We start from the raw sequence: 25,516 nt of genomic DNA, 5'->3' as shown, positions 1-25,516 counted from the left end.
ACTTAAATCATGTCTTGTTAAGGGAATGTGTGTCCAGTTAAAATAAATTTAAATGTATGTTTTTAATTAGTCAGAACGTTTCTTTGATTTTTTTTATTGTGTTTTAATCCATAAATACATTTTATGATACATTTTTATATTTCTTATGTGGTTATCTGTTATTTTGATTCAAAGTATATTCATAGTGTCTGTCGTGTCCTTTATCTCAAGTTCTTTGGAATAGAAGCAATGTATCAAATCCCCGAAACTAGGATTGTTTAAAGCGGAAACTGGGATTAAAGGATCTAGCTGTATGCTATTCTTTCCTTTTGGATCAGATCAGCTATAAAGTCAGCCTCATAACAGTGATGGAATAATGCAGCAAGTAGAAAATTAAAAGAGGAAACAATGTACATGTAAACATTTAATTACATCATGAAATTTTGTATTAAAAACACGAGCCTTAGCCAAGACAAAAAAAAAATATTTATGAGCTACACTGTACATATACATGTACATCATTTACATGCAGGGCAAAATAAATGTTACAAATTATCATAAACTTTTTCATGTACATGCATTTTTCAATTACATTTATTTTACATTAAACAGAAAGGTTTGTACATGTACATATCTGTTTTTTTAATGTAGTATTGTGACATTATACCTACAAAAATGGTATTGTACATAGTACTTCAATTGATAGTATTACATAAGTAAATTGCACACTGTACCTGGTGAACGAATGTATCTTAGAATGAATAGGAGTAACAACAAAATCAACTAGTTCGATTACGTGAAGTCCAAAATAATGCTGGCAAAATAAATATTACACCACCGGACAGCTTGTACCGCAATGGTCCTTACTTGGTACAGGCAATTAAAACGAAATGGTGGGTTAAATCCAGGTTTTACAGCGCTCTAAACAGCCTCTTTCATTGCAGCGTGACCGTACCAGGGTAATTAAAAGGCATTTGCATGCTTTTGTCACAAAAAGTAAATCAGCGGTCACACCGCCACAAAGAATATTTGACAAAATCAATCAAAGGTGGGTATTTTTTAACCAAGGACTGATATCTAAAATAGAAATATAGAATTTGGTGAGAGACATTTCAGCACGCATTTCTACATATCTTTGATTCAGGAGTCTGTTCTGCAGATATTTATAGCGTTCAAGGAAATCAGAGTAGTCAGTACTTGCTCTAGTGTACGAATCAATTGTGAAATATACACACATTATGCATGAGTTGAAGGGATATTGCTGCATAGGTAGGGAAAAGTTATGATATTAAAATCATAGTCGTCTATTTTATCATTAATCTTAGATGTAGGTCCAAATTTTTTTATTTCCATCAAAGTACATTGAGGATTTTTGAATTTATAAATAGTAATTCCTTATTATGTTCCTCTTAAACTCAATGACTCCAGGATTCGGTTTTTAACCTTCAACTGTAACTACACACCTTACTATTACATTATTATTACAAATACAATATACAGTACAATTTATATCCTCGTCGAGATATTCAAAATAATATTGTTGGTAACAAAATCAGAAGTAACTAATATTCTATATCTAAGACAAGTAAGATTGAGTTTTAAAGATATAGATATACTTCTGTTTCTACTACGTGTACAGCATGTATCCATGTATAATACTTCATGCCACTCTCTTTTCACACACAATTGTGGCTTTCTTTTGACACTTCGGATAAACTCTGGACAATTCTAACTTCTTAACACCTGCCATGTAACCATATTTTCTATCATTAGAATTACACCTTCACCAGTACGCTTTTAAAAGTTTAAAATGTCTGTTGTCAATTTCCATCGTCCTCACATGGTCCTCATTAATAAGCCAGTAGTCGTCACGCTTAACTCCTTTTATAAAATCTCGTGACTTGAGTCAATTTCAAAAGCAAAATATTCCTGAATAGATATAACTCGAAACTTCCCTATAAACAGTTCTAACGGAAAAAAAATAGTCTTGTATTTTTACCGTTTTATTCTTTTAAAGAGTAATCAAGGGAACCAAGGTTATAGCGGTAATCAAAAGAATGTAATCCAGGGACAAAGACCAGACATGGAAAAAAGACCTACACAACAAAGAATATTAAGTAACTAAAATCATACAAACAAAGTAACAAAAGTAAATATGAGCAACTCGGACTCCACTAAAAACTGGGAGCATGGACCAGGTGCATCGGTAGGGTAAGCGTCCTCTGCTATTCTAGAAACACCCGCCGTCAAAAACTAACAAATTATATTGAAAAGCGGTTTTCGGAATGACATTGATTTTGTCCTTATTGAATGGCTAAAGTTGTATCGCAGTTCTCAAATCCGCATGGGTAGAAATGGGATTCAAATTGCATACGAGGACCATAAAATTTTTGTAGGTAAAAACTGGTTTAAAACAGTCCTGTCATTTAACGGCTAGTAGTCCTTTGTTTTTGCATTTATAAATTGCACTACTTGATACAGAATCGACAGTTTCTATATGAGATTGGTGAGGATTTTGTCACTTCATACAGTGATTTATTTTCAAAGAAGGACATAGATGTTGGCCATACACAACTTGTGAAACACAGAATTGAAATGATGGATGCAACTCCCTTTAAACAAAGATACAGAAGCTACAGCCATCTGTGATTTATGAAGTTTGATCCCACATACAACAACTACTAACAGCTGGTATTATTAGACAGTCCTTTAACCCATATCCATCCAATGAAGTCCTAGTGAAGAAAAGAATGGTGCGTTAAGATTGTCTGTTGACTTCAGACTTTTGAACAACAGGACTAAAAGGATGCTTTACCAGGAACTGCGGACAGGTTAAATTGTTTAGGAGGAAATCATTAGTTTACAGTTATCGACAAGAAATCAGGGTACCATCAGGTGCAGATAGTCAAAGGCAAAACTAATTTCACTGAGGGACCACTTGGTTTGTTTGAGTATGAGGGGAGAGGATGCCATTTGGTTTGTCAAACGCACCCACGACCTATCAACGTTTGATGCAAGAATGCCACATGAAAATTTGCTGTGCTGTTGTAGATGATATTATCCTTAGCAACTATTAAGCTGCCTTCAGGTAAATGTGAATTTTTCAAGCCCAAAGTCAGGTATGTTGGCCATAAAGTGTAAAATTAGGGGGCAGAGACTGACCCTTAGAAAATCAAGAAGGTGATGATGTGGCCGACTCAAACTACACCCGAGGACGTAAGACGCTTTATTGATTTTACGGGATACTATCGGTTTATAAGAAATAGCAAGTAGCAAGTCCACTCACAGATATGATGCCAGCCATTAAAAGTAAACAGGGAAAGGAAATGAAGATAAAAGAACAGAAACCACGGGCTTTGAAACTATTCCACAACTTTTCATTCAACAAACTTAAAGAGCAACTGTCATTTGCTCCATCTTATCCAGGTTATCAACAATCATGTGATATCCATACAGATGCAAGTAGTTCTGGGTGACGTGCAGTATTGTATGAAGAACAGGGGGAAATTTGCTTGTGATAGCATCTACAATTTGAGGGTTAACCAAAGCAGATAAAAATTACCCGGCTCACAACATGGAATTCCTCGGTATGAAGTTGGTAATCACGGACAAATTCCATGACCATTTGTATAGACATACATTCTTTTTTTGTAACTGACACATGTTTTGACATCTGCAAAATTAGATTCCACAGGACAGGCCAGGGAAAAGCACGATTGATGCTGATGCATTATCTTGGTTTCCAACATCAGAGTAGTAAGTTTTGTCTAAGGAATCCATGAAGACTGTTTGTAGAGTCAGTTATGCACCTTATGTGTATAGTTTGGCGATTCATTCAAATGTAACTTCAACAGCAGCAACAGATATGTATCAACAGGTCGAGGTTTGTGTGGATTGGCATGAAGTTCAATAATTAGATTAGCAGCTGAATTAATTGATTGATTTTGTAAGGAAAGGCTTCAACCCAAAGCGTAGGCAGTTGCCATCAATTCCTCGGGTAGGTATTGAAACATGATGTTTATACAGAGAGGTTAATATTAATAAAAGGACATGTCAACAGCTTGTCGTTCACTCTTCACATGTATCACCTGTTCCTGAAGCCTTACACAATGAGACGGGGCACCCAGTCGAGGAGCGAATCACCAGTTTGATCCAGAAAAGATTTTACTCTGGCCTTCGATGACCAAGGATATCCATGAGTGGATTCAACACTGTGAACGATGCCTGAAAACAGAGAACAACACAGAGCTTCCGTGGTTAGTATTACAACAACCCAGCCTATGGAATTAGTTTGTACGGACTTCCTTACATTGGAATCATACTCAAAAGGCGGTATTCAGAATATCTTGATGATTGTGGATCATTTCACTCGCTACGCCAAGGCATGTGCACAGTTCCATCCGGAAATCAAACTGGTAAAACAGCGGTAGTACACTATGGGACACCAAAGAAGCTTCACCCAGATCAGGGAACTAACTTCGAATCCAAGGTGATAAAGAAGTAATGTCAAATGCTTGGAATACAGAAATCCAGACCATCTTATCATCTTATGGGAAATGGTATGCCATAACGTTTTAATAGGACACTGTTTGGGAATTTTAGGGACCCTCCAATCAAATAGTAATAAAATAGTTTAACAAAATAATATAAGAACTCGTTACTATGAAACATTGGATATTACTAAATATCAAACACCAAATTCATGTGTAGTACCAAAAGGAGACGCTGTCTGATCCCACTAACCCCATATATTCGCTTTTCTTTTACTTCTTTTACTTCTTTTTTGTAAGCTGACGTCCGATTAGTCAAAAACGGAATAAGCTTTTCTTTAGCTATGATATCACTTTAACACTGTGTCGAAACAGGTTTTCGTTCCCTTTGCGTTGAAACTCAAAATTATCAGAAACAGTTTCCTCAGTATCGTAATTTGAGCGTCGAACAGCTCCAACTTTAATTGCTGTAAGGTAGATTGTAAATTTTCCAGTCTGGAACCTATAAGTATAGTCATGCTATTCAATAATGTCTGCTTAGTATTAGATACAGCATTTTCAATATCGCCCGTCATGGCCTAGCCAACTAGAGAACTTATCCTGATGCCAATCGTGACACTACGACTATGAGGGAGTTACATGGCAAATCAGACGCACCTTTTATATAATTATTTCCCGCTGTTGGATAAGACGCGAGATAAATATTTATCATTGTCAATTGAGAATTGAAGCCAGCATATAAAACACACAATTATCATTTAGTATTATTATTATCCATCACCCGTCTTGTTTTAGGTGTTCAGCAAACGAATCCTTCGATGAAAATATGGTAAAGCCGTATACCCTTTATGTCTGTTAAACACAAAAAAAAAACTACGACACTTTAATGTTATACTAGCCCAAAACAGTAATACGCATAGGCAGTGTATAACGCCTAAACATGATAAATATACAAGAACATTATCTGCACAAGCTAAACGTATTCTATCAAACAAAAACAAAAAGAAATGTTTCTCCAAATTAGTCATATTACCCAGTTCTAAAATTGTAAAGAGTTAATGATTGCAAGGTAGTGGCCTTTTGAAATTAAGTTTTAATTACACCATTCAAGCGTTGGATGTGATATTTTAACCATGAATAATTGATTTTGACTAAATGTTGTAATTCGGAAGTTTCAAAATATTAGCCGCGGACGTTTTAAAGATGTAAATATTATTCTGTTTTCCGCAAACATATCTAGTGCATCTAAGAAACAACCAAAAATCTATTTGGATTTACCCTGAATCATCTTTTACGTAGATACTCTTTGACTGCGTATATAGGTAAAAAGTGCGGAAAAAGTTTTCAGCCATTTTCCCTAATGCAGTTCAGTTATATTTGACATATCAATATTTCAAGAGTGCAAACCTATTTTTGGAGATTATTAGATATAATAGACAGTGGTACTGTAGCGGCTAGTTATATATTTATATATATATTTATTTGTTGTGACATGCATCATTAATTTGATCCTCTATCCTACATAATAACACCTAGATGAACTGTTCCGTACTACCATACATCGTGTACTAAGTTACAGCCCTAGATTAATCCTACGAGGAGAAATGACCCGGCCAACGAAAGCTATATTTTTATATAGCCTAGCTGTCCGAGTGGTCTAGGGCGCTGGACTTAGTGCAGGCGGTGTTGCTATAGATGTCACAGCGGTACGAGTTCGAGTCCCGCGGAGGAAACTACCAAAAATTTGCATCGCAATTTAGGCAGTTCTAACATCGTTGGGAATTTTTCAGACCATTCTATACGTTTACATATCTTCCCTGTATCAATCGGATCCGATAGAGCAGTGTCGCGCAATAGAATCGTCACATTCTGAGACGTTTATATATATATATATATATATATATATATATATATATGAGACTGAAATTCAGAAACTCACTATATTGGGATTATTGGCCATGGATGTACAGTAACTAAGATCTAGTGAAATTCATAACTTTATTTTCTAACAACGTTTTGTGTAGGTAAAAAAAAATCTATACTAACAACCTATTATGCGTGTTTACTCGTTCATTTTTATCATATATTTAGTACATGTGGCAAGAATCCATTGTAGTACCAAAATATATCTTCAATACTTTAAGATAGGACAATGAATAATCATAGGTTCCTTACCCATGAAATTACCATAAAAATATGCTTCGGAAAATATTTGAGTTGAGTCCTGCTAAAAAGTATTAATTTTGATTTGGTAAGAGTTGTCAGAAAACCTTATTCTGACTATCATATAATTTAGATGACTGGTTTATCACCAATTCATTTAACCAATAGTACTTCTCAACTCCTCGTTGAGGTTGTACAATTGTACAAATATTGTCCTCCAATATAAGTACATTTTATAAACAGTTTCTTGCCTCAAGAAAACTTCCTTAAATCCAATTTTCTCCTATTTATTCCTATTTAAAAAATATACTGATGATTGGCAAAGTTCTATGCAATTGATATTTTATTAACTTAAGCTTTGCCTGCGCAAGTTCAGAAATTAATTACAATTATAATAAACCAAAATTTCTAATTTACCATCATCCTTGACTTTTCTCTTAAAAGATTAACCAAAAAATACATTTGAAGTAAAAAAAGTGTTAATTCTTTAAAAATAAAGTTCTCTAAAAAACACTAATGTTTACAGCCAAAAGTTTTAGCAAGACTATTTTTTAGCGTAATTACGTCACATGTTGGAAGACGTGCGTTGTTGGAAAAACGTCACTTCCAATAAGTTCACAAATATTTTAATGAGAATTTATAAAAATACAATAATATTCTAATTGTACATCATTTTAACAATAAAAACATTCTATCGTGCAAAACATTTTTGTTTTATATTTTAATCTTTAGTACAATTTTACTATGCGTAACATACATTGCACAACCGGAAGTGTAACTTGAAAACGAAAGTACAACGAGTGTCCAGAACAGGTGAACAAAAATGACAAATATCACCAATTAATGTGAGTAAAATCAGCGAAATACATCATGCTGTGTTCCTAAATACTGTGATAGTGTGTAAATATTCAGAATTTGTGTTAATTTTATTATATTGACTTTAGTTTGAAATAAAATCATTAATATATTCATATGAAACTTTTGTCTTTATTTAACACAGATTAATTACGGATTGTAATTGATTATGAATGTGTCTTTTACATAGACGGACAGTTGACAGTTTTCGTCTTGATTATTGTTCACTCTTACTATTTCTATATGGTCAGTTTTTACGCTTGATTTAGCCGCACACTCTTTACTATTTCATTGGTCATATCTCTTTCGGTGGTTTATCCCTTTTTGGCGGTTTATTCCTTTTGAAGTCCAGGTAGTTGCGGATTTATGTTCAAGCCGAACACACGTATCTGATTGCTTCTGTTACTTTAATTTGCAGTTTGATATTTTCTTATTCATGTTGGAGGAATTCTACAGTTAATTCAGGTCAGTTTATTACTTTATCTTTACATTTTCGGTCATTATTCGAAAATTATTCGGTTGTATTATTGATTTACATCGTTTCACGCACGGGTAACTTTCCCTTTTAACGTTATCGTAGTAAGAATGTGTATTGGGCGAATGATGTGTGAATTATATAAACTTTTAAAAGTAACTGTAATTTTCTAACGGGCATAATATTTAAGGTAAGAGTTATTGATTTATGCCTGAATTAAATAACTTGATTTTAAATAAACGTAATGAATGACGAGCGACTGAGCGAAATGAGTCCGAGAGTAAATGAGTAAATTTTTAGATTTGATCAAATACTTTTGAGTTACATTTTTTATTAAACTTGTTTAAGGCAGATATGAATTTCAGTGTATACAAGTCTGTGCAACCTTTGTACCTCATATAAGGCATGGTAAATCGTTCAGTTTGTATTTGCTTATTTTACATTTGCTTAGTATTTTGCTTTGATTTGCTTTTGATTTGCTTAGCTTAATTTTGATTAGTTAGATGCTTTTGCTATTAGTTTTGCTAATTCAATTTTCTTTAATATGCTTATTTTTATATAATATTGAAGTTAATGAATGAGAGTAACTATTTTCATTTTGATCTTTTGGCAAGTGTTACACTGTTTATAAGTACACAGAAAAGTAACTTTCGATCAGATAATATTTAAGTATTCAATTTATTAATTTTATGAATCTGTGACGCAATAACAGTTCAAGTAGTAATTTTTGAATGACAAACGTTTTGTAAATCTATTAGAATGATTTATTTCATGTTTAGAAAATCAGAAACTTATACATATATTTTCTTGTTACTAATTGTGATATTTTGTTACAGGGTTTATTTATAAGTGCTTCATAATAAACTATCCTGAAAATCGTGATTTAATGGGAAAACATATCGAGACTCGTATGACAACTTATTCAAAGAAAGCAACAAAAACTACAGAATTTGATGTTTACAAAACTACAACAAATATGCGTAAAAGTCTTTCAACAATGGATCATTCAACTGTAAAAGACCTAAACGCATGGTTACCACGTGGTTTGCAGCAGATAAACAAGTGGTATTTACTACAATATTTGTGACTTATGATAATTATATTTTATAATAATTTCTACATTGCAAATCATGTAAAAATTGATATGGCAAATATGATTAAAATGATGATACATGTCATGTACAAATATAATGAAGTAAAGGTTTTAGATCTGTCCATTTACTGAAACAGTTGCATATCGCTATGGCAAATTGTGATTGGATATATGATTCGTGTACATACTCATAGGTTACTTAAATAAATAAACATGCATATTCATAAAATATTAGCCTTCATTTCTTCAACCCATTGAATATTCAAATACACATGGCAAAAAAATAACACGTCTATCTATATTATATATGGCCTATGGTTAGTTAATCATGAGATAATAATCTGATAAACGACTCAACTGTACTTTACTAAAATAAATGTATACTATGGCTTATGGTGTTTTCTGCAGTACGACACAAACATGTAAACAATTGTTTAAAACAAAGTATAACTGAACAATGATATTTACTTATAAGTACTTTCAGATGAGGACAAAATTTATACAATGGATTTTTGTTTCTTGTTCATGCATTTTACGATAGGACAATTACTATCAGATAAAATAGTTTGTTACTTTTCATTTTGTTTTTAAATGACTAATAAAAAAAGTGGAAATATAAGATGTTCCGAGTCAATACATTCTTAAAAATAATATGTATTTTAAAATGTCGAAGGGTAATCAAGGGAACCAAAGTTATAGCGGTAATAAAAAGAATTTAATCCAGGGACAAAGACCAGACATGGAAAACAGACATACACAACAAAGAACATAAAGTAACTAAAATCATATATACAAAGTAACAGAGGCTAATGAGTAACTCGGACTCCACTAAAAACTGGGAGCATGGAGCAGGTGCAACGGTAGGGTTAGCGTCCTCTGTTTTTCTAGAAACACCCGCCGAGTTGGTCATAAAAAGTCTAGTCTGGGGTACACAAACTAGGAAAGGAAAACTATGTCCCGTTGAATAAATCAGTTTTCATGGTGCAGATGGATACACCATAACGATCCACGAGTTCATGATGACGACCATAAAATTTCTGTAGTGATGACTTCAATCTTGTAGCAACATAATCCTGTTCCAGAAGACTATTTTGTAGAGTTCTAGCGCGATACAAAAAGTCTGCGTAGAAGGGATATTGCCACAGATGAAAGGAAAGTTGACAATTCTGAATGAAAAGTCATCACGTTTGTCGTAAAGTTTGGTCAATAGTTTTCCTTTACCATCGATTTCTAAGTGTAGGTCAAGATATGACGAATAGTTATAGCAAGTCGTTAATTCAGATCTATAATTCTACTGTCTCGACCATACTCACGTGACCAAATATATACTGATAGCATATTAATTATATGAGTCTGCACTTAAACCTGGACCTACTATTTTTATTTATAAGAAACGCGACATGAATAAAATATTCAACACTAAACACAGAAATTGATTTTAATAAAAAAAGTTACCCAATTGCATTTGCAAGAGGAACACATATCAACCCTCAGCAATATCATTTAAATTTTTAAACTATCAATACAGACGAAAGAATGATTGGATAATGAAAGGAACATAAAAAGACAACATATCCAGACCAATCCATAGGAAAACTCATAATTATATTATTTCTTATTGAATTCTTTCATCTAGTCAGCACTAGAAAACGACCGAATAAGAGTGCAACAGGCTTAATAGGAACTTGATACATCTTAATATTTGACGCAACTTAGAGAGTCTTTAAAGATATGTATTTCTTAGATGAAGCTCTTCTCTCTTCATATCAAAGAGCATAGTGCAATTACATTGTTCCGGGTAAATGGTGAATGTATAACATAGAGTATCAATTCGAATAAAGACCTTTCTAATTGGTCTAATACAAAACAGATATAGCAGAAGACACCCTTTCATCTCGTACTTTATGTAACTTGATATGACTGTACGCGTCATAAAACCGCTAAGTTAATTCGTAATGAAGCACTTAACGGTGTCAATGCATAGAGACAAAATATATAGGTCTTCTTGTTTCCTTTTCTTGTAATTTTCTGAAAAAAAATGTATGGCATGAATATTTCCAACTTGATACTTTCCATTGAAATACTTTTGGAACAAAAACACGATTACGATAGCCAAACCATTTGCAATAATTATGTTCAAGAGAAACATTAAATTGTTTCATCACAACGTTCTGATAAAGTTTTGTAGTCTTTAATCTTTGGATCAACTAATATTTCGTTATAAGGTTTTTCTTTTTCTGAAGAGTGAGTAAAAAACATATTACCTGAACGTTTTATTGACTTTCATATTCGGATTAAGATTAATGTAAAGTATGCGTATTGTTAGGGCTTTTTACTAATTTATTCCTTTTCAAACAACAAATTTAAGTAATATCCGATCACAAATATCTTGAACATTGTAATTGTTCGTTGCTTGTCTTTTTTTTTCTTGGTGGATGACTGTCTCATTGGCAATTAGGACAGGTCTCTTATTTTTGTATTAAATGAACACAATAAACTTGGTTACAATTCGTCCAATATAATTTACAGTGATAAACTAATTCACGTTTATAGATTTTTAGGATCACGATTTCTCCTTATCGTCTTGCAAGGTTAAATATGAACGAACCTTCATAAGATTGTTCCGTGTCAAAATTCAATAAATAGGTTAATAGATCGATAAATATTATCATGACTAAGAAACAATGTAATCTTCATCTGACGTAGACGGTTTAGATATTCCGATGAATTAAGCTCAAAACTATTTAATAATATTTTGTTCTTTTCAAGGTGAATAAGTATTCGTATGAGTAGAAAATTAATATATAAACGATGAAAACTTGATAATAATACAAAACAATGTGTATGGAGTGTTCATATCACAACTCATACGTTATGCCAGAGCTTGCCGAAACTACGCAAACTTTTTGTATCGCGCTAAAATTATATCAAATAGGCTTCTGGAACAGGGTTATGTTGCTACAAGATTGAAGTTATCACTACAAAAGTGTCATGGTCGTCATCATGAACACGTGGATCGTTGCGGTGTATCCATCTACGGTATGAAAACTGATTTGTTCTGCGTGTCATCATTTTCCTTTCCTCTTTCGACTAACTCGGCGGGTGTTTCTAGGAAAGCAGCGGACGCTTACCCTACCGGTGAACCTGGTCCATGCTCCCGGTTTTTAGTGGAGTCCGAGTTGCTAACTTGCTTTTGTCACTTTTTATGTATAATTTTAGTTACTTTATGTTCTTTATTTATGTCTGGTCTTTGTCACTGGATTACATTCTTTTGATAACCGCTGTAATCTTGGTTCCTTGATTACTCTTCCGATATGCCACTCTTTGATATGTTTGATAAATTCTAACTGTGATTTTAGACAAAAAAGTATGTCTTGTTAAAGCCAATGTGTACCAAATTATAATACACATAAACAATACAGTATGACTGGTAGTTATTTATCAAACACAAAACACAAGCCAAAATCGCATGCCCCTTAACTGTACCAGCCAAAACAATAACGTAAATATTAGAAGTTGTATTTTCATTCGTCCAAAACACAGAAGCATCAACTTAGTTCATAAATGCACAATTCAGCGTTACCATACATTTCCTATTGTACTTTAATTGTGTATGTATTGTGTTGATACACTACATGTGAAGCGAATACACCATTCAATCTATAGTCCTCCCAATGCAAGGTGCGTAAAACAATTTTAAGCATTTACAATGAAAGTTCTACCTGGTATTAAGATAAGAACAACAACCTTGAACAATGTGTGTGTCGACTAGTTAATACGAAAGGTTGACTAGAAATGGCTCCTAACTGGCTTCTAGTCTTTCTTGTTTGTAAGTTGTCATTTTTTATACACAAAGACTTATATCCTGTTGAAATAAGCCTGTTTGCCGTTAACTTTGTTCTCAGTCTTAATGTTATATATCAACACACTTTATAACTAAAAATCTTTGTACCTTTAAGCTTAAGGGTCAAACCCTAATGACAAATCATGTCATAATAGTATATATGGAAAAAAAAGTAAAACACAATATTGTGTATTAAAATGATTTTGGTTTTTTTTATTGTTTTGTTTTGTTTTGTTTTTTGTTTGTGTTTTTTTTTATTGATGGTAATTAAGCTTCTATTTTCCTTTCATACACATTGAGATACCTTTACTTACACTGGTCAGTTTTTATAGATTTCACCTAGATTTCCAACAAAAATCTCCTAAAGAACAGTTTGTCATCCAGTGGTTCGATTTTGTCTGATGAATGAGTAATCAAGGGAACAAAGGTACTAGCGGTCATCAAAAGAATAGCATCCATGAACAAAAACTAGACATGGAAAACAGATACACAACAAAGTAACTAAAATCATACATACAAACTAACAAAAGCAAATGAGCAACTCGGACTCCACTAAAAACTGGGAGCATGGACCAGGTACGCCGGTAGGATGAGCGTCATCTGCTTTTCTAGAAACACCCGCCAAAAGTCAATTCCGGGGTAGACGAAAGAGGAAAGGAAAACCATGACAAATTAAACAAATCAGTTTTCATGGCGGAGATGGATACACCGTAACGACCCACGAGTTCATGATCACGACAATAAAACTTCTGTGGTGATGACTTCAATCTTGTAGCACCATAACCCTGTTCCAGAAGCCTATTTGTTAGAATTCTAGCGCGATACAAAAAATCTGCGTAGTTTCAGCAAGTTCTGGCATAACGTATGAGTTGTGATATGAACACTTCATACGCATAGATGTTGCCTAAGATGAAAGGAAGATTGACAATTCTGAATGAAATGTCATCACGTTTTGTCAATAGTTTTCTGACAGGTCGAACAAATCAGTTTGCATTGCGCATATGGATACACCATAACGATAAATGTTTCTCATACAACAATTTTCAGCAGGAATTTAAAAATGTAACATTTGTTTTACAAAACGCTTGGAATCAAAGTAAATGTTCAAGACATCGAGTGGCTAATACTAAACAGTGGAGGCTTACTTGTATGATTTATGTACATGATTTATGAGAATATACTACTTCGAAAATTTTTCTATAACAATAATACCGTATAAAATCTTTTATTATTCAGGTATTGCAAGCCCTCTATTGTCGACTGCCTTTCTGTTTCATCACAATTGCATCGATCAGCATTGCACATTCAGAGTAAGTTGTTGACATGTTATGTTTAACTTATTTGTATTGAAAATGTGCTCTTTATACCAAAACCACTTCATCGTTGTAATATTATAAGGAAAACTTTTCTGTAAGTTTAAATTTTATCTGTATTTTTCTTAGATTTTCAACCCGTAACTGATCATTAGTTTAAAACAAATATTTATTAAGAGTTTTTCTTAATTAAGACACGATTTGTTGATAAGTAGTAACTATGAAATTCCTACAAGGCTAATTTTGTTAAGTTAACAAAACTGTGTTTCTGACACAGTAGTAATTCGCGCACCAAAAAAAAAAAAGAAGGAAACAGTATGTTACGGTCACTGCTTGATATTTGACGAATTTGAAGCATGACATTTTATGTTTTCAAACAACCTATCATAGAATTATAAACATTAAAGCTAATTGAACATTTTGATAGCTCATATGAACTGTGGTGTAAAAATCATGTATTTGAATATTTTGTTTTATTATAAGAAGTCTTATAACTCATTTTTGGCTAACAAATATTTAATATATGTATGTAAGTCAGAAACTATGTTTGGTAATATTCAAATTAATGATGCATGTCACAACAAATCAATATGATACAAATGTCTCAGAATGTCACGACTATTCACTACACTGCCAAAATGTGACTATAGAGTCGTCACATTCTGAGGCGTTTGCATAATATTGATTTGTTGTGACATGCATCATTAATTTGATCCTCAATCCTACATAATAGCATCTAAATGAACTGTCCCGTACTACGATAATTCGTGTACTAAGTTACATCCCTAGATTAATCCTATAAGGAGGAATGACCCGGTCTGCGAAAGCTATATTTTATATAGCCTATCTGGCCGAGTGGTCTAGAGCGCTGGATTTTGTGCAGGCGGTGTTGTCATAGATGTCACAGCGGTACGAGTTCGAGTCCTGCGGAGGGAACGACCAAACATTTGCATCGCAAATTTGACAGTTCTAACATCGTTGGGAATTTTTCAGACCTTTCTATATATATATATATATATATAAAGGAATCTGCAACCAGCAAACTTAATGGGTATCAGATTGTCGATTGATGATGCAGAATTGCACAACAATACCGATGAAGATGTTAATACATTATGATAAAACATATAATGAGCAAAAATGATGCCTCCAGCACCTTATCGGGGATGAGCTCTCCATGGACCTATACTACAAACCAACTGATACACATCGATACCTTATGCCTAAGGGCTGTCTTCCATCTCACTTGACTAAGATTATATCATTAAGTTAACCTCTAAGGCTAAGGTGCCTTTGTTCAAATGACGAATCTTTAAAAAAAAAAACCTCTAGGTCAACTGAAGAATAATTTGAGAGGAAGAGGATATAGATACAAGACCATTAAAGAAGGTTTCCAAAAATCTGCTAGTGAGGGCTGAAATATCTAAGCCTAACTTGGCTCCAGGCGAGAGTCGCTCCTGTGGTGACATGTGTAAATGTTGCAACCAAATGCAGCACTCGTCATTATTCACCAGCACAGTCACAGGGAAACGCTACAAAATATAATGTAATATATTTGCTTCACCGTCCCATCTGTGTCCTTCAATATGTTGTTGAATCTACCGCCACACGAATTCATTTTCTTTCGTATAGATTAGAAAACACAGTCAAAACAATTCCTCTGCAAACTTAGCATTCTGGTGGGAAAAATCTGTCCGTACCAAAAATGAAAGTTTCAATAAAATGCTCCTTAAATGTTGTTGAGTAGTTTACCTAGGCCTTTCGGTGACAAATGTGTACCGTCGTGTCTGAAAATCTCTAATTCTGATGCTTTGATTGGCGGGTAATGAATATAAAATTGTTGTTTCTTAATCATAAATGATTGTACTACGCAATTAAGCCTCTTTCTCAATTTGTCTGTTATTTTTTATGTCAGAGTTCCATGCCAATAAAATCTTGTCAACATCTCGGACCAAATTATGCTTAGGTCTGGTACGAAATGTTTTGTTCTTTAAAAGGAACATTTGATGTTCTTAATTAGTTCTTTAGTATTTGACACTACTAAATCGCAAGCTCCAAGTTTAACTAAGAGGTAGTTTGGTTTTTTCCCTGACACATAACTCCATCTCAAAGACATGGTCAAATTCGGACCAACTCAAGCCAGATTAAGTTTTCCAGTGTATCTTAACATTTTTTCTTTAAAGATTCAGGTTTTTCCCGCCAGTTCGTTCTTTCGCTGCTTCTCCACCCCAGTGAAGAATTTGGGACCAATTATCAAAACCACAATTTGACCTACAACCAAAATTTAATTCACTTTATCGTTTATATGGGAATTCAAATGTAAGATTATTCTAAAGGAATGTGATTTAAATAGGTACGCTCCTCTAATTTCACAAAAATCTATTGTTTAACTTAGCACAGATGACACCTGATGCTGGGTTAATGGAGAACCGTTGAAGTGAATGAAGAATTGTTGACAACCAGGAATATTTGGGAGTATTTTAAGAAACTTTCTCACCTTAACAACGGGGCAAATGCTTGTGCGGTTTGCTTACTTGTTAATGACGATAGCCTTAGAATGACCCCTTTAATTGGTTTTACTCTTTTTAAGGGTGATACGCAGTTGTTTGTCGGTTATCTTTGTTACAATTTTACCTTTGGATGCCCCCTAAGATTCTTGAAATAACAAAATTATTGGTTGTGTCCTGGTTATTTTTATATCTTGTAACAGAAGGAAATCTCGCTAATATATGTTTTAATAGTTTTAGCAGACAACTTTTTCAATGAAAGGTATGTTGTAAATTTGGTTAGTTGTTCAACTGGGATTGGCCAAGTAATGTCTAACAAATAGTTTTTTAAGTGACTAAAAGTTATTTTCGCTGTTTCATATCTTTTTCTTGTAATGTCGGATAAAGAACTGGCCAACCACTTATCCGACTCTACATCTATAGTAGCCAAACATGGTTTGGTAAAGCTGTAGGAATTTCTTCTACATCTGTGGCTAGTTTCCGGAATTTGAATCCCTGACGAGAAATTGCATCGGCAATAGAATTATTTTTGCCTGGAATATGTCAAGGTTTTATGCCAATATTAAACTTACAGGTTTCAAATTTCAGTTTTCGTACAACTGACATCACCTGAGGTTATTTGGACGTTTTCATATTTGCCACATACAAGACTGCCTCGTTATCAGTGTTAAAAACAATGTTCTTATTCTTAAATTTAGACCCCACAGAACAATGGACACATATATAGAGAACATCTAAAAAAATTACATTTGGGTTAGATTACTATTGGACCAGTCTTTTGGCCATAAACTGTAGCACAATTTGCCCTTAAAGTAAATTTCGAAAACTAAGGCCCTGAACTATCGCAAAAAATTACTTAGTCCTCGTTTGTCGACCATGTTTTTACCGGTCTTATTGTAAGTCCATTATACTTTTAAGAACAGAATACAGACCCTTAGGTCAGCTTTCATTCATAAAGTGAAAAAAACGTAGCAAATTTATCAAACAAGGCGCAACTGAAAGAATCCCCAAACGGCAAGCATTTGTCAAAGAACATTTGAATTGTTCACCTTGAAACCTAATAGATCAAAATCAGTGGGTGATATAGGAAGAAGTCGAAAAGCTGATCGCACATCAGATTTACTTGCTAAGGAATTTGGACCTAGATCGCGAATTGCGTCGGCAGCGTCGTCGATCGATACTATTGTAAACAACTGAACATTTAGTAGTATCGATGAAATCGTTGACAGAGGTTTTCTTGATAAGATAAATAATGAATCAATCTGTATATAACCGGTTCTTTACCAGTCAGCACTAAGCCCAAAAGGGATACGCCAAAAGTAAGAATTGGTTTCGATTTAAATGAACCAGCTATACATCCTGCTGTTGACTCCCTTTTAACCTTTTTCAGCAAAATATTTGGACTTTCCCTTGCGTTTTCAAGATTTCAAGCTTTTTTGGAATTGTACGTGATACAAGATCTTGTGTTTTCAAGGTTAATTTTCTCACACAAGGGCTGCCAAGAAGAATTGGCGGGTGCATTGTCACTCATTTGTAATTTCTGTACTGAGGAATGAACGTTGCGGCTATTATTCTCTCATATTGAAGTCCATAAATCTTGATTGATAATACCTCATGATGACCCTGGTCTACTTCTTTGTCTTAGATGGAACTATTCGTCATACGTAGACCAACCCGTTGATTTACCTGCCGTGAATCGAATGTCCTGGAGTTATTTCAGTAATTCTTGGGACATATCTGGTCTTTTCACAAGCATTATACTCATGGATATTATGAACGCCCTTGTCCACGAATAAATGTAAGTTATAGGACGGGAAGGAGAAGATTCCGCTTGCATGTGTCCGTCCCTAACAACAACTTCAAAAACTTGAAAAATTGGCTAACTCTCTTGGAAATTTAATGAGGATATTGAGATCGACAAAGTCGTTGCTCCAGACTTTTTCTTTACTTTTTCAGGGAATGACGTAACTGCTTTTGCAAACGTGAATTAGGCATTATTTCCAGTTAAATTAATGGTAAAATCTGTATTATGATGCTATAATGGCGATATAAATTCCGAATCCAATTGCCCAGACATATTGTGATAAACTGGCTGCGCCATGGAAGAAAGCTCGAATTAGCTCTGTGGGTGTAGCCCAGAAACGCCAATGAAACCTATTAAAACTGAATGAAACAGGGAGCACGTGCACCACCAGCCGGTTAAATCCAGTTATAGGCGATAACTGCTATAATAGAAGAATCCAAACGAACTTAAGAAAGTAGAGTTAATCATCAAGGTCAAGATTTCTCATTTCAAGGTCATTAAAGAGATTGAAGTCTTTAAGTTCTGCTTTGATAATTATTGTCTTATAACCTTGAAATTTATGTATTTGTTTTGTTTTTAAATGCATGTCTGATCTAAATATGAACATTTTCAACACTGAAAAAAATTTATCTTTCAGAGGCATAAAACAAGCTATTCGGTAAGAATCAGTTTAATATGTTCATGATAATTATAGATGATAACACCAAAGAAATTGAAATATGGAAATACAAGGTTAAATTATCCAAATCAAAAAGGGTTCTGCAATATAAAACCTTTTCGATGTTAGCTAGCATTAATCAAATACTTTATGTAAATCAAACAGAATAAAAGTTGGTTATATCTAGTTCAGCTTCATTGCAGCTCATTTGTGGGTAACGTTCATACTAACGATTAAACGTTCATTATACATGTAAAGATTGTTATAACATTAACCTGCAAAGTATTACAAGTAGGTATTTTCTACAAGCTTGCACATACACCTTGTATAATTACACTAATATTAGTGCGTTCAAATCGTAAAACGTGCTGTAATTTAAAAGTTTATTGAACCCGCAGAGCATAAACGTTGACCCTTTTTTATTCCCATTTAAAATACATCTAAGCTCTAACAAAAAAATGACGTAAAAGTTTCTTATGGTCAAATTGTTGTTAATTTTTGTAACATACTTAAAACACATAAGTTTTAAACCTTTATCATAGAGGAACCCAAAAGAACATAAGAAAAAAAGAGTTACTCAATTCAAGCTCATTTCAGAGACTTTATGTTCTGCTTTTATAAGCACAATCTGTACACAAAACATTATCAAGAAGGACAATAGTTTTTCAATAGAAAAAAATAATTTCAAATTCTGCTTTTGCTTAACTAACATGTTATCAATATTCAAGGTCATATGACAAAATATTGGAAAAAAAATAACGCATATCTAAATTTTCTCTGATTAGATAGAGTTTAGTAAAAAAAATAGGAACACTAAATTTTAGGTGTAATTCATTTTTTTTTTGTATCGCGCTAGAACTCTAACAAATAGGTTTCTGAAACAGGGTTATGTTGCTACAAGATTGCAGTCATCACTACAGAAGTTTTATGGTCGTCATCATGAACTCGTGGATCGTTATGGTGTATCCATCTGCACCATGAAAACTGATTTATTCAACGGGACATAGTTTTCCTTTTCTCGTTTGTCTACCCCGGACTTGATTTTTTATGAGCAACTCAGCGGGTGTTTCTAAAAAGGCAGAAGATGCTTACCTTACCGGTGCACCTGATCCATGCTCCTAGTTTTTGGTGGAGTTCGAGTTGCTCATTTGCTTTTGTTACTTTGTATGTATGATTTTAGTTACTTTATGTTCTTTGTTGTGTATGTCAGTTTTCCATGTCTGGTCTTTGTCCCTAGATTACATTCTTTTGATTAGCGCTGTAACATTGGTTCCCTTGATTACTCTTGAACTGTGCCATAAAAATTTCTGCCAATATTATGGTACATTTTGTGATTTTATGGTCAAAATATACCATATTCTACAGATTTTTTGCAAAACTAAAAAAGTTTTTGCACACAAAACACACACACACATACAGTATTATTGTTTTGCAAATTCGGCTGTTTACAATGTGCAGCTAGGTTAAAATACAAAAAAATATATTAAAAATCACCAATTACGTGAAAGTTCTAACTCAATATGCTCAAAATGTCAAAACAAAACAACCATCGATTATGATGAAGCTTCATTTTCTACTTTTAACCAAAAACATATTTAGGTCAATTTTTGCAAAATATCTCAGTTTTACCAAATACACAAGCTATTTAAAGACAAACAGAAACATTCGATGGTATTTTTTATACCAAAAGACCAGTTTAAATAAATTTCAACCTGTTGAAATATCAATGGCAATACCGCTGAACTGTTAAGAGCAAAATGTAAACTAGTTTATAAGTTTCTTTTAATCTACGCATACGATGTTTCTTTTAATCTACGCATACAATTCCATCTGATAGACTCTAATAGGTGACTTATTTGATAAGAAAGAAAGGTCCTGTGGAGTCAAGAATTCTTAAAGCCCTATATTTGTTAGAATGCAAAAAATCGCTTCTGAAATTTTTTATCAATATTTTGCGATTTTTTAAAATATAGACAGTCAAGAGTGTGATGTAAAAGCTTTCACTCTGACTCAGTTGCATATTCTAATCGTTCTTCAGTGATTCATATTGCAGACACATGTAAATTTTTTCGCCAAATTTTCATAATGCGTTGGGACATAAACATCATACGTAAATACAGTTCAAGACAATCAGATCGCTATTAGTTGTAGCTTGTGCATACAGCTATGCCGTTTAATATTAAAGTAAAGTTAAATTCAGTACAAAAATCAATCTTAGCAAAAGACAAATGTTTTATTAACAGGGTTCCAACCACATTATGATCAACAATTTCAGTTAATTCCTGATATTCCCAAATTAGTGGGATATGATGATCCAATATTCACCATTCAATCAAATCTTCATTTATTGTTGGTAAATAAAATTACTATTGCATATATGAAAGAAATGATCCAGAGTGAAAATAAATGATGCTATCCTCCATACAAATCAAACAGTTATTTTATTCCTTGGATTTATCAAAGATGTAATTTGACGGTTCGGTAATTATTTTTTTGCCAATATTTGATGAAAAAACATTTTTACTTTTTGAAAATGACACTTAAGGGCCAATATGAATACATATATATTTCCATGCGACTCATACATTCTTCATTTTATCATTCAAGAAGAATTAACATGTTTAACAAAATAAAAAAAAAATGATATCATACCAAAACTTCTCTTGACTGCTTCTCTTACCGGTACACAAAGCTAACCTTAAACGTTTAAACAAAGTACTTTTTTATATTCGCAAAGTGTACGCATGATTTTGTGTTTTGTCTTCAAATAAGCATAAGCAAAAAGCGACCAAAGGCTCCTCAAAATCATTCGTAAAAAATCGTAATACAATCGTTGACGATTACCTCAATATTCTTGCGAATGCTTAACAGGTTGTTGCGATCGGTTGGTCATGCCTTGTGAATTGCAAAGAGTGGTTTATTAGCTCTTTACGATTGTCAAAGTGATAAGGAATTCGTGGGCATTCGTGCAAAAATGGATTGCATGTCATAACTTTTACACCTTCACAACTCAATAAGGAAGTCTACGAATGCCCATGAGAATGTAAGACTTCTTTACGGATGCTGGCAAATTAGACACGAATGCTTCCAAACGACTATGAATGGATTATTCGTAGTTTTCGTAAAGAAAAGCGTATATGTGAAGAATGCATTACAGCTATTTCTGAATCGAATTTCCCTTTCAGAAATTTCGGACTATGGTAAAGAGTGAAAAGCCTTTATTTTATTATTCTGCATCATTGATAAATGAATCTTCTTCACAGTTTATAAACTTAATCTTCATAATACAAATGAGTTTCACTGCGTTTCAATATGGAGAATTAACATATCCGTAAGGTTCAGTATTACAATCATATGCATCACCAACTGAGTACTACGAACGTGTAACAGAAAACAACTGTACTGACCCTTTCCCGTTTTCTCAGTCAAACTCATTTGGCACATGATATCGCCAAATTGTATAGTCGTTTCCTTAAACTAATCTGTTTGTTTTCTGTGATATTAAAGTATTTTTCGAAAAAAAAAAATTATTATTTTACAAAACATTATGCCAAATTCCTTAGATGACGTCATGATCTTATATTTTATATATTTGGAAATCCGTTCGGGGTTCGTACAAAATTGATATGCAACGAAAAGAAATAGCAATACATGAACAAAGATCCACTATGCAAGGCTTAGTTCCAAAATATCTAAATATAAGATGAAAACTGCTAATTTGTACAACCTAAAGAAATAAGTAAATCATGTTGTCAGAAAACGTAATGGATAAAAAGCGTGACGTTTAATCAAATCTAAAATATCAATTTTGCATAGCAAATTATGAAAAATGCAATAAAATCATAACGGCCAATCCATGCTCAGCGACTTAGGCACTGCTCCGGGCCAAAGTGTATAATACATTAATTTTTCGGTTGTTTGTTTTTTGTTTTTGTTTGTTTGTTTTTGTTTGTTTTTTTGTTTGGTTTTTTTTTGGCGGCGGTATGTTTTGTTTGTTTTGTGTTTCATCTTTGTTTAATGTTTTGTTGGGTTGTCTTATTGTGGTTTAACTGCAAAAAGTCGGACTAGGCAAAATTTACGTAAGATACAATTCTGCTTTGCAGGAAGACATACCAATAGTAAAACGAGATACAGAGCATCATCACCATTTTTACAATACATACCATACATGTGAAATGACAAATGTTAATGGACATCTGCATGGTAGATGCATTAAAGAAACTACTGACGTAAGTATTCATCATTCCTAACAAAACATGTTGAACGATAATTTAATTTCTTTTACAACAAAAGATGTTTTTTATACAAATACATATTCAGGGTTTGTCGTAGGAATTTACCAACATCACTATTCTCTAACATCAAAAAACATAGTAAGAAATTGTGTGTCTATAAAATTTTACAATACATGATAAATGCAAAACAAATATTTTGTCACACTGTGACAAGTAACTGAACCACCTTACAATATGAACTTTCACAAAAAAACATGAGAATGACAAACAAAATCTGAGGCAAAAATAACCCGATACTTTGCAAGTAGGTTAGCTCAGATAAACGTCAGGATCAGTAGGTTTTCAATCCGGGAAGACGTGAAATCTAACTAAAAGTATCCTGTTCCGTCTGTGAGATAGAAAACCCATATCTGTCAATCTAATTGTGAAGACGATCAAAACATTTCTGGAGGTTAAACATACCCCTGAATTACAAGTTTATTTGACAATACCATCGCCCTACAAAAACACACTCTCTTTAAAGTCACTTGCACGATAGTTACGGATCAATTGTGCAAATGATACTCTAAAGACTGTATATGTTCGTATATTGTCACTAAATATCTGTGAAAAATATGATAATTCAGATACAGCAAAATCAGTGTGAATGGTAAGAACATGGAAATAGGAAATAAACACAATCTACTTACACAATTTAGCAACAACAAAAAAACTAAATATAATTTAGTATATAACTAAAGATAAAAAAGCGGGAATTTAAACAAAACCTAAAACACTTGTAAAAATAAATCCCACAAAAAATCAGGAGTGATATTAGGTGTTTGGGAAGGGTAAGCATGTCCTGCTCTGTCAGCGTCATCCGTCATACAGCAAGTGAGTAAAGTTTAGTAATATACTACCGGCTGTAATATAGGAGTAATCAAGGGAACCAAGGTTATAGCGGTAATCAAAAGAATGCAATCCAGGAACAAAGGCCAAACATGGAAAACAGACACACACAACCAAGAACATAAAGTAAATAAAATCATAAATACAAAGTGACAAAAGCAAATGAGCAACTCGGACTCCACTAAAAACTGGGAGCATGGACCAGGTGCACCGGTAGGGTAGGGACGTTTCCCAATTCAAGTTCTGTAATACTTTTGTCACACGAGGTCAATTGACCAACCAGTATTATGAATTTTTGTGCAATTAAACAAACAATACTGGGAGCATGGACCAGGTGCACCGGTAGGGTAAGCGTCCTCTGCTTTTCTAGAGACACCCGCTGAGTTGCTCAAAAAAAGTCAAGTCCGGGGTAGATAAACAAGGAAGGGAAAACTATGATCCGTTGAATAAATCAGTTTTCATGGTGCAGATGGATGCACCACACCACACCGATCCACGTGTTCATGATGACGACCAAAAAACTTCTGTAGTGATGACTTCAATCTTATAGCAACATAACCCTGTTCCAGAAGCCTATTTGTTAGAGTTCTAGCGCGATACGAAAAGTCTGCTTAGTTTCGGCAAGCTCTGGCATAACGTATGAGTTGTGATATGAACACTACATAGGCAGGTGCTGAAGGGATGTTGCCACAGATTAAAGGAAAGTTGACAATTTTGAATGAAAAGTCATCACGTTTGTCGTAAAGTTTGGTCAATAGTTTTCCTTTACCATCGATTTCTAAGTGTAGGTCAAGATATGAGGCTGACTTAACAGTGTCTGTAGTATCCTTTATCTCAAGTTCTTTGGGGTAGATGCGATGTATGAAATCCCCGAAATTAGGATTGTTTAAAGCTAATATGACATCTATATAGCGGAAACTGAGATTAAAGGATCTAGATAAACGATATTCTTTCTTTCGGATCAGATCAGCTATAAGTCAGGCAGAGTCAAACAGACGTCCCATCAAGACAACTAAATAACTCCATGTGTGATTCACATATGGACGATATAATTTAATTCAAGAAGTTAAATGTTGTAAATAATATGGCTATGACAAAAATCACCAAAAATAGATGAATTAAATGTAAAAGATCTATAACACTTCTTTAAGAGTTAATACCACAACCTTTTGTACGATAATTTGTTGATCTTAAACTTGATAATTACGTTAA

General features: G+C 33.5%; 1 protein-coding gene and 1 long non-coding RNA gene across 3 annotated transcripts in view; both read left to right on the top strand.

Moving 5' to 3' along the window:
* Positions 1-7,418: 7,418 nt before the first annotated feature.
* On the top strand, positions 7,419-9,536 carry LOC148611892 (uncharacterized). Its single transcript, XR_015924613.1, has 3 exons — positions 7,419-7,477; positions 7,906-7,952; positions 8,799-9,536. It is a non-coding gene; the product is annotated as an uncharacterized LOC148611892 (long non-coding RNA).
* Positions 9,537-12,776: 3,240 nt separating this feature from the next.
* The window catches only part of LOC148611891 (uncharacterized), a 40,834-nt gene continuing 28,094 nt past the window's right edge, over positions 12,777-25,516 (top strand). Inside the window, exons 1-4 of one of the 2 annotated variants that reach the window (XM_088592878.1) lie at positions 12,777-12,884; positions 14,136-14,209; positions 19,161-19,181; positions 23,285-23,410. In XM_088592878.1, coding sequence (XP_088449004.1) covers positions 12,851-12,884; positions 14,136-14,209; positions 19,161-19,181; positions 23,285-23,410 — 255 coding nt within the window. In that variant the 5' untranslated portion in view covers positions 12,777-12,850. The remainder of the gene's footprint in view (positions 12,885-14,135; positions 14,210-19,160; positions 19,182-23,284; positions 23,411-25,516) is intronic. The other variant, XM_088592879.1, reaches the window with a different exon arrangement.

Source organism: Perna viridis, chromosome 7 (assembly GCF_037379345.1).
Source record: "Perna viridis isolate PV_CMFRI_1.1 ecotype Kerala chromosome 7, ASM3737934v1, whole genome shotgun sequence".
Taxonomy (NCBI): domain Eukaryota; kingdom Metazoa; phylum Mollusca; class Bivalvia; order Mytilida; family Mytilidae; genus Perna; species Perna viridis.
This window is presented reverse-complemented; position numbering and strand designations above follow the sequence as displayed.